This window comes from Entelurus aequoreus, linkage group LG28 (assembly GCF_033978785.1).
Source record: "Entelurus aequoreus isolate RoL-2023_Sb linkage group LG28, RoL_Eaeq_v1.1, whole genome shotgun sequence".
NCBI classification, from domain to species: domain Eukaryota; kingdom Metazoa; phylum Chordata; class Actinopteri; order Syngnathiformes; family Syngnathidae; genus Entelurus; species Entelurus aequoreus.
Window position 1 is genome coordinate 19,517,831 of NC_084758.1, and position 17,500 is coordinate 19,535,330.

General features: G+C 37.1%; 1 protein-coding gene across 6 annotated transcripts in view; it reads left to right on the top strand.

Moving 5' to 3' along the window:
• LOC133645013 (phospholipid-transporting ATPase IA-like) overlaps window positions 1-17,500 on the top strand; it is a 427,043-nt gene that overhangs the window by 181,026 nt on the left and 228,517 nt on the right. For 5 of the 6 annotated variants that reach the window (XM_062039795.1, XM_062039797.1, XM_062039800.1 and 2 more), the window contains one exon: window positions 12,702-12,746. The exons of the other annotated variant lie outside the window; for it this stretch is intronic. In XM_062039795.1, the coding sequence (XP_061895779.1) occupies window positions 12,702-12,746 (45 nt within the window). The remainder of the gene's footprint in view (window positions 1-12,701; window positions 12,747-17,500) is intronic. 6 annotated transcript variants of the gene reach the window in all.

Sequence of the window (17,500 nt, forward strand, 5' to 3'; positions counted from 1 at the left end):
TGATTCATTAGTACCGCGGTACTATACTAATACCAACCCTACAACGGGTATACTTTTTGATACTTTTCTAAATAAAGGGGACCACAAAAATTGCATTATTGGCTTTATTTTAACAAAAAATCTTAGGGTACATTAAACATATGTTTCTTATTGCAAGTTTGTCCTTAAATAAAATAGTGAACATACAAGACAACTTGTCTTTTAGTAGTAAGTAAACAAACAAAGGCTCCTAATTTAGTCTGCTGACATATGCAGTAACATATTGTGTCGTTTATCTACCTATTATTTTGTCAACATTATTAAGGACAAGTGGTAGAAAATGAATTATTAATCTACTTGTTCATTTACCGTTAATATCTGCTTACTTTCTCTTTTAACATGTTCTATCTACACTTCTGTTAAAATGTAATAATCACTTATTCTTCTGTTGTTTGATACTTTACATTAGTTTTGGATGATACCAAAAATGTGGGTATCAATCCGATATCAAGATACAGGATCATACATTGGTCATATTCAAAGTTCTTATTTGTCCAGATACATATTTCCTGAGTTTATAAACATAATATAAATTTTTTTTAAAAACGAATGACGATGTTGTGATGTCAAAATATCAATGTTATCGTAGTAGTTTCGACTAGATACGCTCCTCTACTTGGTATCATTACAGTGGAGGACTGGTACTTTTTAGAGGCGGTATAGTACCGAATATGATTCATTAGTACCGCGGTACTATACTAATACCAACCCTACAATGGGTATACTTTTTGATACTTTTCTAAATAAAGGGGACCACAAAAAATGTAATTATTGGCTTTATTTTAACAACAAATCTTAGGGTACATTAAACATATGTTTCTTATTGCAGTTAAGTCCTTAAATAAAATAGTGAACATACAAGACAACTTGTCTTTTAGTAGTAAGTAAACAAACAAAGGCTCCTAATTTAGTCTGCTGACATATGCAGTAACATATTGTGTCATTTATCTACCTATTATTTTGTCAACATTATTAAGGACAAGCGGTAGAAAATGGATTATTAATCTACTTGTTCATTTACCGTTAATATCTGCTTACTTTCTCTTTTAACATGTTCTATCTACACTTCTGTTAAAGTGTAACAATCACTTATTCTTCTGTTTGGATACTTTACATTAGTTTTGGATGATACCAAAAATGTGGGTATCAATCCGATATCAAGTTACAGGATCATACATTGGTCATATTCAAAGTCCTCATGTGTCCAGGGACATATTTCCTGACTTTATAAACATAATATACATTTTTTTTTTAAACGAATGATGATGCTGTGATGCCAAAATATTGATGTTATCGTAGTGGTATCGACTAGATACGCTCCTCTACTTGGTATCATTACAGTGGAGGACTGGTACTTTTTAGAGGCGGTATAGTAGCGAATATGATTCATTAGTACCGCGGTACTATACTAATACCAACCCTACAATGGGTATACTTTTTGATACTTTTCTAAATCAAGGGGATCACAAAAAATGGCATTATTGGCTTTATTTTGACAAAAAATCTTAGGCTACATTAAACATATGTTTGTTATTGCAAGTTTGTCCTTAAATAAAATAGTAAACATACAAGACAACTTGTCTTTTAGTAGTAAGTAAACAAACTAAGGCTCCTAATTTAGTCTGCTGACATATGCAGTAACATTTTGTGTCATTTATCTACCTATTATTTTGTCAACATTATTAAGGACAAGCGGTAGAAAATGAATTATTAATCGACTTGTTCATTTACTGTTAATATCTGCTTACTTTCTCTTTTAACATGTTCTATCTACACTTCTGTTAAAATGTAATAATCACTTATTCTTCTGTTGTTTGGATGCGTTACATTAGTTTTGGATGATACCAAAAATGTGGGTATCAATCCGATATCAAGTTACAGGATCATACATTGGTCATATTCAAAGTTCTCATTTGTCCAAGGACATATTTCCTGAGTTTATAAACATAATATACTTTTCGTTTTAAAAAAACGAATGACGATGCTGTGATGCCAAAATATCGATGTTATTGTAGTAGTATCGACTAGATACGCTCCTGTACTTGATATCATTACAGTGGAGGACCGGTATTTTAGAGGCGGTATAGTAGCGAATATGATTCATTAGTACCGCGGTACTGTACTAATACCAACCCTACAACGGGTATACAGCATAGTATAGTCAAACACTCTTTGCTGCTGTTTAGGGCCACACAGCCATGACTACAGTAGCTGATTGCCACCATGGTCGTTTGCTTGTTCTCCTCTGGTGGACTCAATAACGTCACGGATACAATTATACTTTTATCTTTCCTAAATGTTTCTTCTGCGGTGAGTCCTGTAATAGTTGAAGTTCAGTTTAGAACATGTTAATTCAAAAGCCCATTAGGATAATTGCTCATTTAGCATCCCTTCGAATGCCCTCATCGTGACAGACTTACAGCCGTATTTCTAAAACAACTGTAATATTACATTTTATATCGTATAGCCGAACCTTTTTCCGGAAGATATAGTGTCTAAATAGTTCCAGTTTTATCATAGTTTTTGCCTATTTATTGTTTGTTTACGTTTTCAATTATCGCCAAAGCAGCATTGTGGTTTTGAACGGGCTTCACTGTGGTAGGAGACTTTGAACATTTTTCTTTCGCCTTGGATCAATCAAACATTTTTTTTTTCCTTTTCGTGTGAATTTTGGATTTTATCCGGAATATAAACACATGGTTATTGAACATATTGGATTAAACTGAATTGCCTGCAACATGTTTCAAAAAAGCTGGCACAAGTAGCAAAAAAGACTGAAAAAGTTGAGGAATGCTCACCAAACACTTATTTGGAACATCCCACAGGTGAACAGGCTAATTGGGAACAGGTGGGTGCCATGATTGGGTATAAAAGCAGCTTCCATGAAATGCTCAGTCATTCACAAACAAGGATGGGGCGAGGGTCACCACTTTGTCAACAAATGCGTGAGCAAATCGTGGAACAGTTTAAGAACAACATTTGCAAGGAATTTAGGGATTTCACCATCTACGGTCTGTGATATCATCAAAAGGTTCAGAGAATCAGGAGAAATCCTGATTCCTCAGGCGGTACTGCATCAAAAAGCGTCATCGGTGTGTAAAGGATATCACCACATGGATTTAGGAACACTTAAAAAAATCACTGTCAGTAACTACAGTTTGTCGCTACATCTGTAAGTGCAAGTTAAAACGCTACTATGCAAAGCGAAAGCCATTTATCAACAACACCCAGCTGAGCCCGGGCTCATCTAAGATGGACTGATACAAAGTGGAAAAGTGTTCTGTGGTCTGAGGAGTCCACATTTCAAATTGTTTATGGAAACTGTGAATGTCGTGTCCTCCGGAACAAAGAGGAAAAGAACCATCCGGATTGTTATAGGCGCAAAGTTGAAAAGCCAGCATGTGTGATGGTATGGGGGTGTATTAGTGCCCAAGACATGGGTAACTTACACATCTGTGAAGGCGCCATTAATGCTGAAAGGTACATACAGGCTTTGGAGCAACATATGTTGCCATCCAAGCAACGTTACCATGGACGCCCCTGCTTATTTCAGCAAGACAATGCCAAGCCACGTGTTGCATCAACGTGGCTTCATAGTAAAAGAGTGCGGGTACTAGACTGGCCTGCCTGTAGTCCAGACCTGTCTCCCATTGAGAATGTGTGGCGCATTATGAAGCCTAAAATAGCACAACGGAGACCCCCGGACTGTTGAACAACTTAAGCTGTACATCAAGCAAGAATGGGAAAGAATTCCACCTGAGAAGCTTCAAAAATGTGTCTCCTCAGTTCCCAAACGTTCACTGGGTGTTGTTAAAAGGAAAGGCCATGTAACACAGTGGTGAACATGCCCTTTCCCAACTACTTTGGCACATGTTGCAGCCATGAAATTCTAAGTTAATGATTATTTGCAAAAAAAAAATAAAGTTTATGAGTTTGAACATCAAATATGTTGTCTTTGTAGCATATTCAACTGAATATGGGTTGAAAAGGATTTGCAAATCATTGTATTCCGTTTATATTTACATCTAACACGATTTCCCAACTCATATGGAAACGGGGTTTGTACATGCAGTCTTAGTAGATCACACGCAACATGCCTTGCTGTTTGTGCATTACAATGTGTTCATCTATTTATAGCGGTCCAAATCTGTTTGTGGCGGGCCGCCACAAATAAAATACACTTCCTTTCTGGCCACTGACTTACAGGAGTTTCTTTCTGTTGGCACTCATCTAAAGCGACCCATCCAGGTCATGTCTGTCGGCCATCGGGGACAAACGCTGTCCGACATACTTCAGTCAGTCTTTGCCTGATCCTCGCTTTTTAATTAATCTAATTGAACTTTAATGATCATGAATGTGTGCTCCACAGCAGGAGAGGGCAAACACGGCTTTTAATGAGGCTCGGCTACGTTGATGTTTGCATAAAAGTTGATTTTTGAAATAGCAATCGTCATTGTTTCCGCCTCAAACGTTATCCATTAATACTGTTGCCACTTAACGAACAAGTTGGCATCTTTTGGCCATGTGGCACTTTTGCATCCATCCCATCACAGATGTAATAATAATATTAATAATACAAAACCAGTGAAGTTGGCACGTTGTGTAAATGGTAAATAAAAAAAAATATACAATGATTTGCAAATCCTTTTCAACTTATATTCAATTGAATAGACTGCAAAGACAAGATATTTAATTTTCAAACTCAGGAAGATATTACGTAATCTTTTTTTGCAAATAATCATTAACTTAGAATTTAATGGCAACAACACATTGCAAAAAAGTTGGCACAGGGGCATTTTTACCACTGTGTTACATGGCCTTTCCTTTTAACAACACTCAGTAAACGTTTGGGAACTGAGGAGACACATTTTTGAAGCTTTTCAGGTGGAATTATTTCCCATTCTTGCTTGATGTACAGCTTAAGTTGTTCAACAGTCCGGGGGTCTCCGTTGTGGTATTTTAGGCTTCATATTGCGCCACACATTTTCAATGGGAGACAGGTCTGGACTACAGGCAGGCCAGTCTAGTACCCGCACTCTTTTACTATGAAGCCACGCTGTTGTAACACGTGGCTTGGCATTGTCTTGCTGAAATAAGCAGGGGCGTCCATGATAACGTTGCTTGGATGGCAACATATATTACTCCAAAACCTGTATGTACCTTTCAGCATTAATGGCGCCTTCACAGATGTGTAAGTTACCCATGTCTTGGGCACTAATACACCCCCATACCATCACACATGCTGGCTTTTCAACTTTGCGCCTATAACAGTCCGAAAGGCTCTTTTCCTCTTTGGTCCGGAGGACACGACGTCCACAGTTTCCAAAAACAATTTGAAATGCGGACTCGTCAGACCACAGAACACTTTTCCACTTTGCATCAGTCCATCTTAGATGAGCTCGGGCCCAGCGAAGACGGCGGCGTTTCTGGGTGTTGTTGATAAATGGCTTTCGCTTTGCATAGTAGAGTTTTAACTTGCACTTAGAGACCAACTGTAGTGACTGACAGTGGTTTTCTGAAGTGTTCCTGAGCCCATGTGGTGATATCCTTTACACGCTGATGTCGCTTTTTGATGTAGTACCGCCCGAGGGCTCGAACGCCCGTAATATCATGGCTTACGTGCAGTGATTTCTCCAGATTCTCTGAACCTTTTGATGATATTACGGACCGTAGATGGTGAAATCTAAATTCCTTGCAATAGCTCGTGGAGAAATGTTGTTCTTAAACTGTCCAAATAAGTGTTGACTTTCTCAGTCTTTTTTGCCACTTGTGCCAGCTTTTTTGAAACATGTTGCAGGCATCAAATTCCAAATGAGCTAATATTTGCAAAAAATAACTATGGTTAAATATCTTGTCTTTGCAGTCTATTCAATTGAATATAAGTTGAAAAGGATTAGCAAATCATTGTATTCTCTTTTTATTTACCATTTACACAACGTGCCAACTTCACTGGTTTTGGCTTTTGTAGACTTTATTTGTAGTGCATTTTACATTTAAACAACAAATCTCAAAGTGCTGTCCCGATGTCCTTTTTCGGAGTCAGTAGTGCGTTGCCGCTAAATAGCTCGCGTGCGTCTTCATGTGGAATAAACAAACTGCTGTTTGACTTCCGTGCATTAAAAGCAAAAATGTGTTGATGTGGGGGGAAAAAAAAAGAGATGTTTTTTTAAATTTTTTTCCAAGGGAAACACAAGAACGTTTTTTATCACAAGTGCACAAACATGCACGCATGCAAAGTCGTGACTCGTAATTGGGTGACACACACACACACACACAAACGCACAAAGCACTGACACAACTGCCTGCACGTGTTCCTCTCCACAAATGAAGCGCTGCTGTAATTAATAAAGTCATCCCCGAGGGTGGAGACATTAATTAATTCCACTGGAATGGAGTCCAAATCTCAAGGAGAGATGTTGCTTAACGGAGTGAACGCTCCCCAACGTTTCATTCCAGGGGAGAGCACATTTAAATAACACATTTTTAATAGTGCGGTCACGTCGTACTGGACTATTTTTTTATTACTATCATTCTCGGGTGTAGCAGTTGCAAAAATGCAATAAAGTAATTTCGGACTTTTTCAAGGTCCAAAACGTAGTTGTCTCATTATTTTGGCTTTGGAAACACCAAAGACACATTTTTTTAAGCAAGATATTTATTTTAAATGTTTTTATTGATTGCCCAAAGGCTCAATGTTTGACGTTCCAAGCCTTTATATTTTAATCTAAAATTCTTTATATTTACTAACATCAATTTTGCACGATACTTTGCAGGCAACTAGTATAGCTGATTTACATTTAAAACACTTCTTTGTGGTCCAGATTATACATATTGACAGCGTAGGAAAGGCAGCTGTTTTTTGTGCAGGTGTACCTATTGTTGTGACCGAGTGAATCTGTACAATGTTAATGAAGTTTATTTTTGATCGTCTCTGGAAAAAATAATAATCGGTGACCACTTCAAGATATAGATTTAAACAGCGTACATTTTCAAAAGCTAAGTAATGATACTTTTGGAGTGAGTGGGGCGTGGTTTCATTTGCAATCTGGGAACACCGCCAGAATTGAACATCTTGCAGAATGATTAAAAAAAAAAAAAAAAGGGACACTGATAAGATAAGATAATACATATTGACAGCATAGGAAATAGTAGTAGCTTTTAGCTATGTTATTAACACACCTTTTCAGTGTCTTTGCTTGTTTTTAATAAAAAAAACTATTTGCATTATGGCCGTCAGCAAAGAAAAATCCATCAATTAGCCACACCTTTTTATAAGCCGCAGGGTACAAAGCGTAGGAAAGATTAATAGCTTTTAGCAATGTTATTAACACACCTATTCAAAGTCTTTGCTTGTGTTCAATAAAAAAACTATTTGCATTATGGCCGTCAGCAAAGACAAATCCATAAATTTGCCGCACCGTTTTATAAACCACAGGGTACAAAGCGTAGGAAAAAGTAGTAGCTTTTAGCCATGTTATTAACACACCTTTTCAGTGTCTTTGCTTGTGTTTAATAAAAACTATTTGCATTATGGCCGTCGGCCAAGAAAAATCCATAAATTAGCCGCACTGTTTTATAAGCTGCGGGGTACAAAGCGTAGGAAAAAGTAGTAGCTTTTAGCTATTTTTTTAACACACCTTTTCAGTGCCTTTGCTTGTGTTTAATGAAAACTATTTGCATTATGGCCGTCAGCAAAGAAAAATCCATAAATTAGCCGCACCGTTTTATAAGCCGCGTGGTCCAAAGCGTAGGAAAAAGTAGTAGCTTTGAGCTATGTTATTAACACACCTTTTCAGTGCCTTTGCTTGTGTTTAATAAAAACTATTTGCATTATGGCCGTCGGCAAAGAAAAATCCATAAATTAGCCACACCGTTTTATAAGCCGCGGGGTACAAAGCGTAGGAAAAAGTAGTAGCTTTGAGCTATGTTATTAACACACCTTTTCAGTGTCTTTGCTTGTGTTTAGTAAAAACTATTTGCATTATGGGCGTCAGCAAAGAAAAATCCATAAATTAGCCGCACTGTTTTTTAAACCACAGGGTACAAAGCGTAGGAAAAAGTAGTAGCTTTTAGCCATGTTATTAACACACCTTTTCAGTGTCTTTGCTTGTGTTTAATAAAAACTATTTGCATTATGGTCGTCAGCCAAGAAAAATCCATAAATTAGCCGCACCGTTTTATAAGCCGCAGGGTACAAAGCGTAGGAAAAAGTAGTAGCTTTTAGCTGTGTTTTTAACACACCTTTTCAGTGTCTTTGCTTGTGTTTAATAAAAACTATTTGCATTATGGCCGTCGGCAAAGAAAAATCCATAAGTTAGCCGCAACTTTTTATAAGCCGCAGGGTACAAAGCGTAGGGAAAAAGTAGTAGCTTTTAGCTATGTTAACACACCTATTCAGTGCCTTTGCTTGTATTTAATAAAAACTATTTGCGTTATGGGCGTCGGCAAAGAAAAATCCATAAATTAGCCGCACCGTTTTATAAGCCGCAGGGTACACAGCGTAGGAAAAAAGTAGCAGTTTTTAGCTGTTATTAACTCACTCTTCCAGTGTCTTTGCTGGTGTTTAATAAAAAAAATTGCATTAGGGTCCGTCGGCAAAGAATAATCCATAAATTAGCCGCACCATTTTATAAGCCGCGGTGTACAAAAGCGTAGGAAAAAGTAGTAGCTTTTAGCTATGTTATTAACACACCTTTTCAGTGCCTTTGCTTGTGTTTAATAAAAACTATTTGCGTTATGGGCATCAGCAAAGAAAAAAACATAAATTAGCCGCACCGTTTTATAAGCCGCAGGGTACAAAGCGTAGGAAAAAGTAGTAACTTTTAGCTATGTTAACACACCTTTTCAGTGCCTTTGCTTGTGTTTAATAAAAACTATTTGCGTTATGGCCGTCAGCAAAGAAAAAAACATAAATTAGCTGCACCGTTTTTTTAAGCCGCAGGGTACAAAGCGTAGGAAAAAATAGTAGCTTTTAGCTATGTTAACACACGTTTTCAGTGCCTGTGCTTGTGTTTAATGAAAACTATTTGCATTATGGCCGTCAGCAAAGAAAAATCCATAAATTAGCCGCAACCTTTTATAAGCCGCAGGGTACAAAGCGTAGGAAAAAAGTAGCAGATTTGAGCTTTGTTGTTAACACACCTTTTCAGTGTCTTTGTTTGTGTTTAATAAAAACTATTTGCATTATGGCCGTCGGCCAAGAAAAATCCATAAATTAGTCGCACCGTTTTATAAGCTGCGGGGTACAAAAGCGTAGGAAAAAGTAGTAGCTTTTAGCTATGTTATTAACACACCCTTTCAGTGTCTTTGCTTGTGTTTAATAAAAACTATTTGCATTATGGGCGTCAGCAAGGAAAAATCCATAAATTAGCCGCACCGTTTTATAAGCCGCGGGGTACAAAGCGTAGGAAAAAGTAGTAGCTTTTAGCTATGTTATTAACACACCTTTTCAGTGTCTTTGCTTGTGTTTAGTAAAAACTATTTGCATTATGGGCGTCAGCAAAGAAAAATCCATAAATTAGCCGCACTGTTTTTTTAAGCCACAGGGTACAAAGCGTAGGAAAAAGTAGTAGCTTTTAGCTATGTTATTAACACACCTTTTCAGTGCCTTTGCTTGTGTTTAGTAAAATCTATTTGCATTATGGCCGTCGGCAAAGAAAAGTCCATAAATTATCCGCACCGTTTTATAAGCTGCGGGGTACAAAGCGTAGGAAAAAGTAGTAGCTTTTAGCTATTTTTTTAACACACCTTTTCAGTGCCTTTGCTTGTGTTTAATAAAAACTATTTGCATTATGGCCGTCGGCCAAGAAAAATCCATAAATTAGCCGCACCGTTTTATAAGCTACGGGGTACAAAGCGTAGGAAAAAGTAGTAGCTTTTAGCTATGTTATTAACACACCTTTTCAGTGTCTTTGCTTGTGTTTAGTAAAAACTATTTGCATTATGGGCGTCAGCAAAGAAAAATCCATAAATTAGCCGCACCGTTTTATAAGCCGCAGGGTACAAAGCGTCTGAAAAAGTAGTCACTTTTAGCTATGTTATTAACACACCTTTTCAGTGCCTTTGCTTGTGTTTAGTAAAATCTATTTGCATTATGGCCGTCGGCAAAGAAAAATCCACAAATTAGCCGCACCGTTTTATAAGCTGCGGGGTACAAAGCGTAGGAAAAAGTAGTAGCTTTTAGCTATGTTAACACACCTTTTCAGTGCCTTTGCTTGTGTTTAATAAAAACTATTTGCGTTGTGGGCGTCAGCAAAGAAAAAAACAAATTAGCTGCACCGTTTTTTTAAGCCGCAGGGTACAAAGCGTAGGAAAAATAGTGGCTTTTAACTATGTTATTAACACACCTTTTCAGTGCCTGTGCTTGTGTTTAATAAAAACTATTTGCATTATGGCCGTCGGCAAAGAAAAATCCATAAGTTAGCCGCAACCTTTTATAAGCCGCAGGTTACAAAGCGTAGGGAAAAAGTAGTAGCTTTTAGCTATGTTATGAACACACCTATTCAGTGCCTTTGCTTGTGTTTAATAAAAACTATTTGCGTTATGGGCGTCGGCAAAGAAAAATCCATAAATTAGCCGCACCGTTTTATAAGCCGCAGGGTACAAAGCGTAGGAAAAAAGTAGCAGTTTTTAGCTGTTATTAACTCACTCTTTCAGTGTCTTTGCTGGTGTTTAATAAAAAAAATTGCATTATGGTCCGTCGGCAAAGAATAATCCATAAATTAGCCGCACCATTTTATAAGCCACGGTGTACAAAAGCGTAGGAAAAAGTAGTAGCTTTTAGCTGTTATTAACACACCTTTTCAGTGCCTTTGCTTGTGTTTAATAAAAACTATTTGCGTTATGGGCGTCAGCAAAGAAAAAAACATAAATTAGCTGCACCGTTTTTTTAAGCCGCAGTGTACAAAGCGTAGGAAAAAATAGTAGCTTTTAGCTATGTTATTGACACACCTTTTCAGTGCCTGTGCTTGTGTTTAATGAAAACTATTTGCATTATGGCCGTCAGCAAAGAAAAATCCATAAATTAGCCGCAACCTTTTATAAGCCGCAGGGTACAAAGCGTAGGAAAAAAGTAGCAGATTTGAGCTTTGTTGTTAACACACCTTTTCAGTGTCTTTGTTTGTGTTTAATAAAAACTGTTTGCGTTATGGCCGTCGGCCAAGAAAAATCCATAAATTAGTCGCACCGTTTTATAAGCTGCGGGGTACAAAAGCGTAGGAAAAAGTAGTAGCTTTTAGCTATGTTATTAACACACCTTTTCAGTGTCTTTGCTTGTGTTTAATAAAAACTATTTGCATTATGGCCGTCGGCCAAGAAAAATCCATAAATTAGTCGCACCGTTTTATAAGCTGCGGGGTACAAAGCGTAGGAAAAAGTAGTAGCTTTTAGCTATGTTATTAACACACCTTTTCAGTGCCTTTGCTTGTGTTTAATAAAAACTATTTGCATTATGGCCGTCGGCCAAGAAAAATCCATAAATTAGCCGCACCGTTTTATAAGCCGCAGGGTACAAAGCGTAGGAAAAAAGTAGCAGTTTTTAGCTGTTATTAACTCACTCTTTCAGTGTCTTTGCTGGTGTTTAATAAAAAAAATTGCATTATGGTCCGCCAGCAAAGAATAATCCATAAATTAGCCGCACCATTTTATAAGCCACGGTGTACAAAAGCGTAGGAAAAAGTAGTAGCTTTTAGCTATGTTAACACACCTTTTCAGTGCCTTTGCTTGTGTTTAATAAAAACTATTTGCGTTATGGCCGTCAGCAAAGAAAAAAACATAAATTAGCTGCACCGTTTTTTAAGCCGCAGGGTACAAAGCGTAGGAAAAAATAGTAGCTTTTAGCTACGTTATTAACACACCTTTTCAGTGCCTGTGCTTGTGTTTAATGAAAACTATTTGCATTATGGCCGTCGGCAAAGAAAAATCCATAAATTAGCCGCAACCTTTTATAAGCCGCAGGGTACAAAGCGTAGGAAAAAAGTAGCAGATTTTAGCTTTGTTGTTAACACACCTTTTCAGTGTCTTTGTTTGTGTTTAATAAAAACAATTTGCACTATGGCCGTCGGCCAAGAAAAATCCATAAATTAGCCGCACCGTTTTATAAGCTGCGGGGTACAAAAGCGTAGGAAAAAGTAGTAGCTTTTAGCTATGTTATTAACTCACCTATTCAGTGTCTTTGCTTGTGTTTAATAAAAACTTTGCATTATGGCCGTCAATGAGTTGACTGATGAACAATATCACATAATTTATTCAGAAAATATAAATAACGACAAATAAAGAGAGAATACTATTAACCGCAACATGTAAGTATAAAAAAAAAAAAACATGATTTGTACTTTTTCGGAATGTGCTTGTTCTATTTTTAAACAAAGAAAACAATCTGAAGTTGTCTTTATTTTTAAGTTATTGTGCCGTGATTTTACCAGTTCGGCCCACTTGGGAGTAGATTTTTCTCCATGTGGCCCCCCCATCTAAGATGAGTTTGTCACCCCTGCCCTAGTCCCTGTCTTGACTTAACCCCCAAAACCTTGGCTGTAGTACTCCTTGACATCCCTAAATAACACCGGCCCATATTCCGCCCCTAAATGCCTGTTTATTGAGAACTATTACCAGCAAAAGTAACCCCTCAAGCTTTCATGTTTGTCTCCCCACTTGGTCTGCGACAGTCACGTGCCCGAGGCCGAGGATGGTAGTTTCGCGGAGGACGACGGGTAAGACGCGTGGCGTGTTTTTCTTGTTGTGTGTGTGGCTTTTGCTGTTTTTTTGTGACGTGCCAGTGGATGCCTTGATTTACAGGGTACTGTGAACGCAGCATTGCTTGTTGTGATGATGCGTCCTTCTCCGTGATGGAACGTGGATTGTGTACTGTTAGTGGCTCTCACACGTGCATCTGCAGGAGCGTTAATGTGTGCAGTGACAGCATGCCACTATTTTTCATGGGTTGTTGATGTCTAACTGTCTTTTTTTGCTGCTTTTCTGCCCGGTAACTAACTTCATGCATGTCATATGTGCATGCATATCACACTCCCAAGTAAAGGTTCACTGCAATGAGGGTTGGTTTGCACCCTAAAAAAACGACTAAGTGTCCCGGGGCGTAATCATGGCAAGTGCTTTATTATTGTTACACTGCCAACCAGTGGCTGGCGGTGCTCACTGCAGCGTTAAAGTTGCAAAGAAACTAACCAAAAAAAAAAGCGGCCTTTCTGTTCCTCACCGGTCGGTCATCAACCCGTCCAGGCCTCAAGCATGCGAGCTCTAATCTGGAAAAGACTAATTGATTGTTCCTTGTTCCTGCCGCGACGGGACCCCTGCTGTGCTGGCAGCCGATCAATAAGTGACGGCCGCTGCAGCCTGCTAGAATCTTCCATCTGCGATGCTGCAATCTATCCAAAAGTGTTCCACTTTTGGAAGGATTGTCAGAGCCGCAGCAGAGGCAAGGATTGTATGGTCGTGAAATGTAGCGTCCCGGAAGAGTTAGTACTGCAAAGGGTTCTGGGTATTTGTTCTGTTGTGTTACGGTGCGGATGTTCTCCCGAAATGTGTTTGTCATTCTTGTTTGGTGTGGATTCACAGTGTGGCGTATATTTCTAACAGTGTTAAAGTTGTTTATACGGTCACCCTCAGTGTAACCTGTATCGCTGTTGATTAAGTGTGCGTTGCATTCACGTGTGTGCGCGTTAGGGATGGGCGATACCACACTTTTAGGATTCGATACGATACCGATACCTTTTCTTGCATTTTCATCGATACCGATACCGATACCATTAATTTCTTATTGGCAATTTTTGTCAGTCAAAAATATTATTACTATTGTTATTATTTAAGACAAATCACAAGACAAATACAGACCATTTATACCACATTTATTATGGTCAATATATAATAAAAGTAAAATTAAAATAAATAACAAAAATATGAAAAATAAATTAAATATTATATACAATAATTAGGGATGTCCGATAATATCGGCCGATAAATGCGTTAAAATGTAATATCGGAAATTATCGGTATCGGTTTTTTATCATCTGTATCGTTTTTTTTTTGTTTTTTTTTGTTTTTTTTTTATTAAATCAACATAAAAAACACAAGATACACTTACAATTAGTGCACCAACCCAAAAAACCTCCCTCCCCCCATTTCTTTCTGTTATGAATATTCTGGTTCCTACATTATATATCAATATATATCAATACAGTCTGCAAGGGATACAGTCCGTAAGCACACATGATTGTGCGTGCTGCTGGTCCACTAATAGTACTAACCTTTAACAGTTAATTTTACTCATTTTCATTAATTACTAGTTTCTATGTAACTGTTTTTATATTGTTTTACTTTCTTTTTTTATTCAAGAAAATGTTTTTAATTTAGTTATCTTATTTTATTATTATTTTTAAAAAGTACCTTATCTTCACCATACATGGTTGTCCAAATTAGGCATAATAATGTGTTAATTCCACGACTGCATATATCGGTTGATATCGGTATCGGTAATTAAAGAGTTGGACAATATCGGATATCGGCAAAAAGCCATTATCGGACATCCCTAACAATAATAATTATATATATTATATATAATAATAATTAGATATTAGGGCTTTCCAATTAACTGTCAAATCCGAATCGCAAGAAGCTGCAGTTATTTTTTAAAATTTGTGATATAATTAGCAATTAATGAAATATGAAATAGGCTAATGTTTTTGAAATGTAAGAAATCCTGTTACAGATTAAAACCAAAATCACATTCAATCATATATTTCAAGATTTTCTTGGAAAAAAATAAAACTGTAATGCAAAGATGAAGAATCTCCAAATTGTATCTCTTTCTTATCTTGTTTTAAATATTATTCTTTTATTTTTCCATATTTAACATATTGTGTTGAAGTTTGGGGAAATGTTTATAAAACAAACGTAGACCCAATAATTAAACTTCAAAAAAGGGTCATTAGAATAATACACAAAGCGTGCTACTATGAACATACCACTCCATTATTTATAAGTTCTAATGTGTTAAAATTTTCAGATATTGTGTTTTTAAAAACAATGGAAATTATGTTTCGAGTAAAGAACAACAGCCTTCCAGCTTGTATTCTTAGGTTATTTCAATTAAGAGGAGAAAACTATAATTTACGGGGGATATTGGTTTTTGAAATAGGTAAAGCAAGAACGAATATAAAATACAGATGTATTTCAGTTTTAGGAGTTAAATGGTGGAACAAGCTCAGTGATGAGCTGAAGACATGTAGTTCTTAAGGTTTAAGAAAACATTGAAAGGTGAAATAATTGAAAATGATAAAATATAGCAACGATTACTTTCATCCCATTGATTTATTTTTCTTCTTTTTAACGTTGATGTTCCAGGTAATCTTATTTTCAGTGAAGGTATAAGATAGGCAAATATAAGCCTTGGCTTCAGCCTATTCCTTTTTCTGTCATGCTTTTTCTTTTCTTTTCCTTTTGTGTGTAAATGTGTATGATTGTTATATATGTATAATTTGTACTCTTAAACTGGTCACACAAAATGGTTAATGGTTGATGGTTGATTTTATGACCGAAATAAACTTATTTCATTCATTCATTCATTCAAATACTCAAGCAATTTTCAACTAACCGTAAATTCCCCTGTGTGGAAATTATTTGAATTTAGGATAATCATTTAAACAAAAATATTCAGTAAACAATACTAAAATTTTTTTTAAAAAACAATGCCTGTTTTAAGTCAACAATTGGACAACACTGGATATGCCTGGCTGCATCGCTGTCGGCTGGCTGTGTGTGTGTTGCACACAGGGGTGTCCCAGCACATAGTAAGTTAAGTAAGTCATCAAAAACATCTGAAAGTGATGCTTGCACCCCCCACACGCTGTTTTTTTGGTTTATATCGATACTTTTTTCAGAAAAGTGATGCCAAATGAGTAGCGTGTGAGTATCGATATCACAGGATCGATACGCACATCCCTAGTGTGCGTACAGAAGCCGCACTTATCTTGTGACTGGGCCGGCACGATGTTAGAATGGATGAAATGTGGACGTGACGACAGCTCGTAGATGCAGTGCCTTTAAGGCACGCCCCCAAGACTGTGGTCCGGGTGGACTACGAGATATAATGACTGATGAACACCTTGGTTGGATAATGAAGGTTGCCTCAGCTCAAAGCCTGAGCCCCGACATTAATGAACTAGCATCCAAGAAAAGATGGCAGGTATCTGGCTTGGGCACATCAGATTAGATCAGTGTGTTGCAAACTGAGCATTTTAAAGTCCTGAATGGTTGGTTTATTCATTGTTATTTTATTTTCAAATGTATTAGCCTGTGGAAAAAGTTAATGTTGATATTTACCTCAGAAGGCTGCAAATAGAAATTTTTTATTTGAATTGTATTTGATATGCCATTGATATTTTTTAATTATTATTATTATTATTAGGGTCCGCTCTGTACTCTGTATAAAGGACTCCCTGTGGGAGTCCTTTGTACATGGACAAAGGACACTATTGTTATTGTAAGGTTTATTATTATTATTCCGCAGCTTTGCGCACTACTTTGCCCCCCTTAACATGCTTCAAAACTCACCAAATTTGACACTCCCATAGAAAAACGTGCCCCTACCACTTTAGTAAAAAAAACTAAAAAGAATTGTGCTCTAGCGCCCCCTAGGAAGAAAAGTGCATGTAACTCCCAGTACGAATGTCGTAGAGACATGAAACAAAAACCTCTATGTATGTCTCACTTAGACCTACATTTCATAATTTAACATCCTCGGGCAAAAACCAACAGGAAGTTGGCAATTTCCCCTTCAAGACAAAAAATGACTAAAAACACTCATTTTTGCCTCTTTGAGCTGTAATTTGACCCCTTTAAAATACTTCAAAACTCACCAAACTTCTCACACACATCAGGACTGGTGGAAATTGCGATCTAAAAAAAAACCAAACTCCAAAACTCAAAATTGCGCTCTAGCGCAATTTTTGAATAAAACAGACAAAACTGCTTCTCAGAGGAAAACACAGACAAAACTGCTTGTAACTTCCGGTAGGAACGTCTTAGAGACATGAAACAAAAACCTCTACGTAGGTCTCACTTAGACCTACATTTCATAGATTGACATCCTTCAGCAAAAATCAACAGGAAGTTTGCTATCCCTCCTTCAAAACAATTTTTTTTGTTTAATCCGGTCACCAAACATCAAACATTATCTCCTCTAAACGCGTTTGTCGTTTCGGCTTCAAACTACTACAGGAGAGAGATTGAACCCTTCTGATTAAAAGTTGACGACGCCGTTTTCGAAGGTGCTACCGTTTTGATTTTACGAGCCTTCAAAGACCCGCTGCGCTGATGCTTCTCCGCTGCCTATAATGACAACGTGAAATGGAATTATTTCTTTTTTGTCCTCAAAATTCTACACACAATACCCTATAATGACAATGTGTAATGGAATTGTTTCTTTTTCGTCCTCAAAATTCTACACACA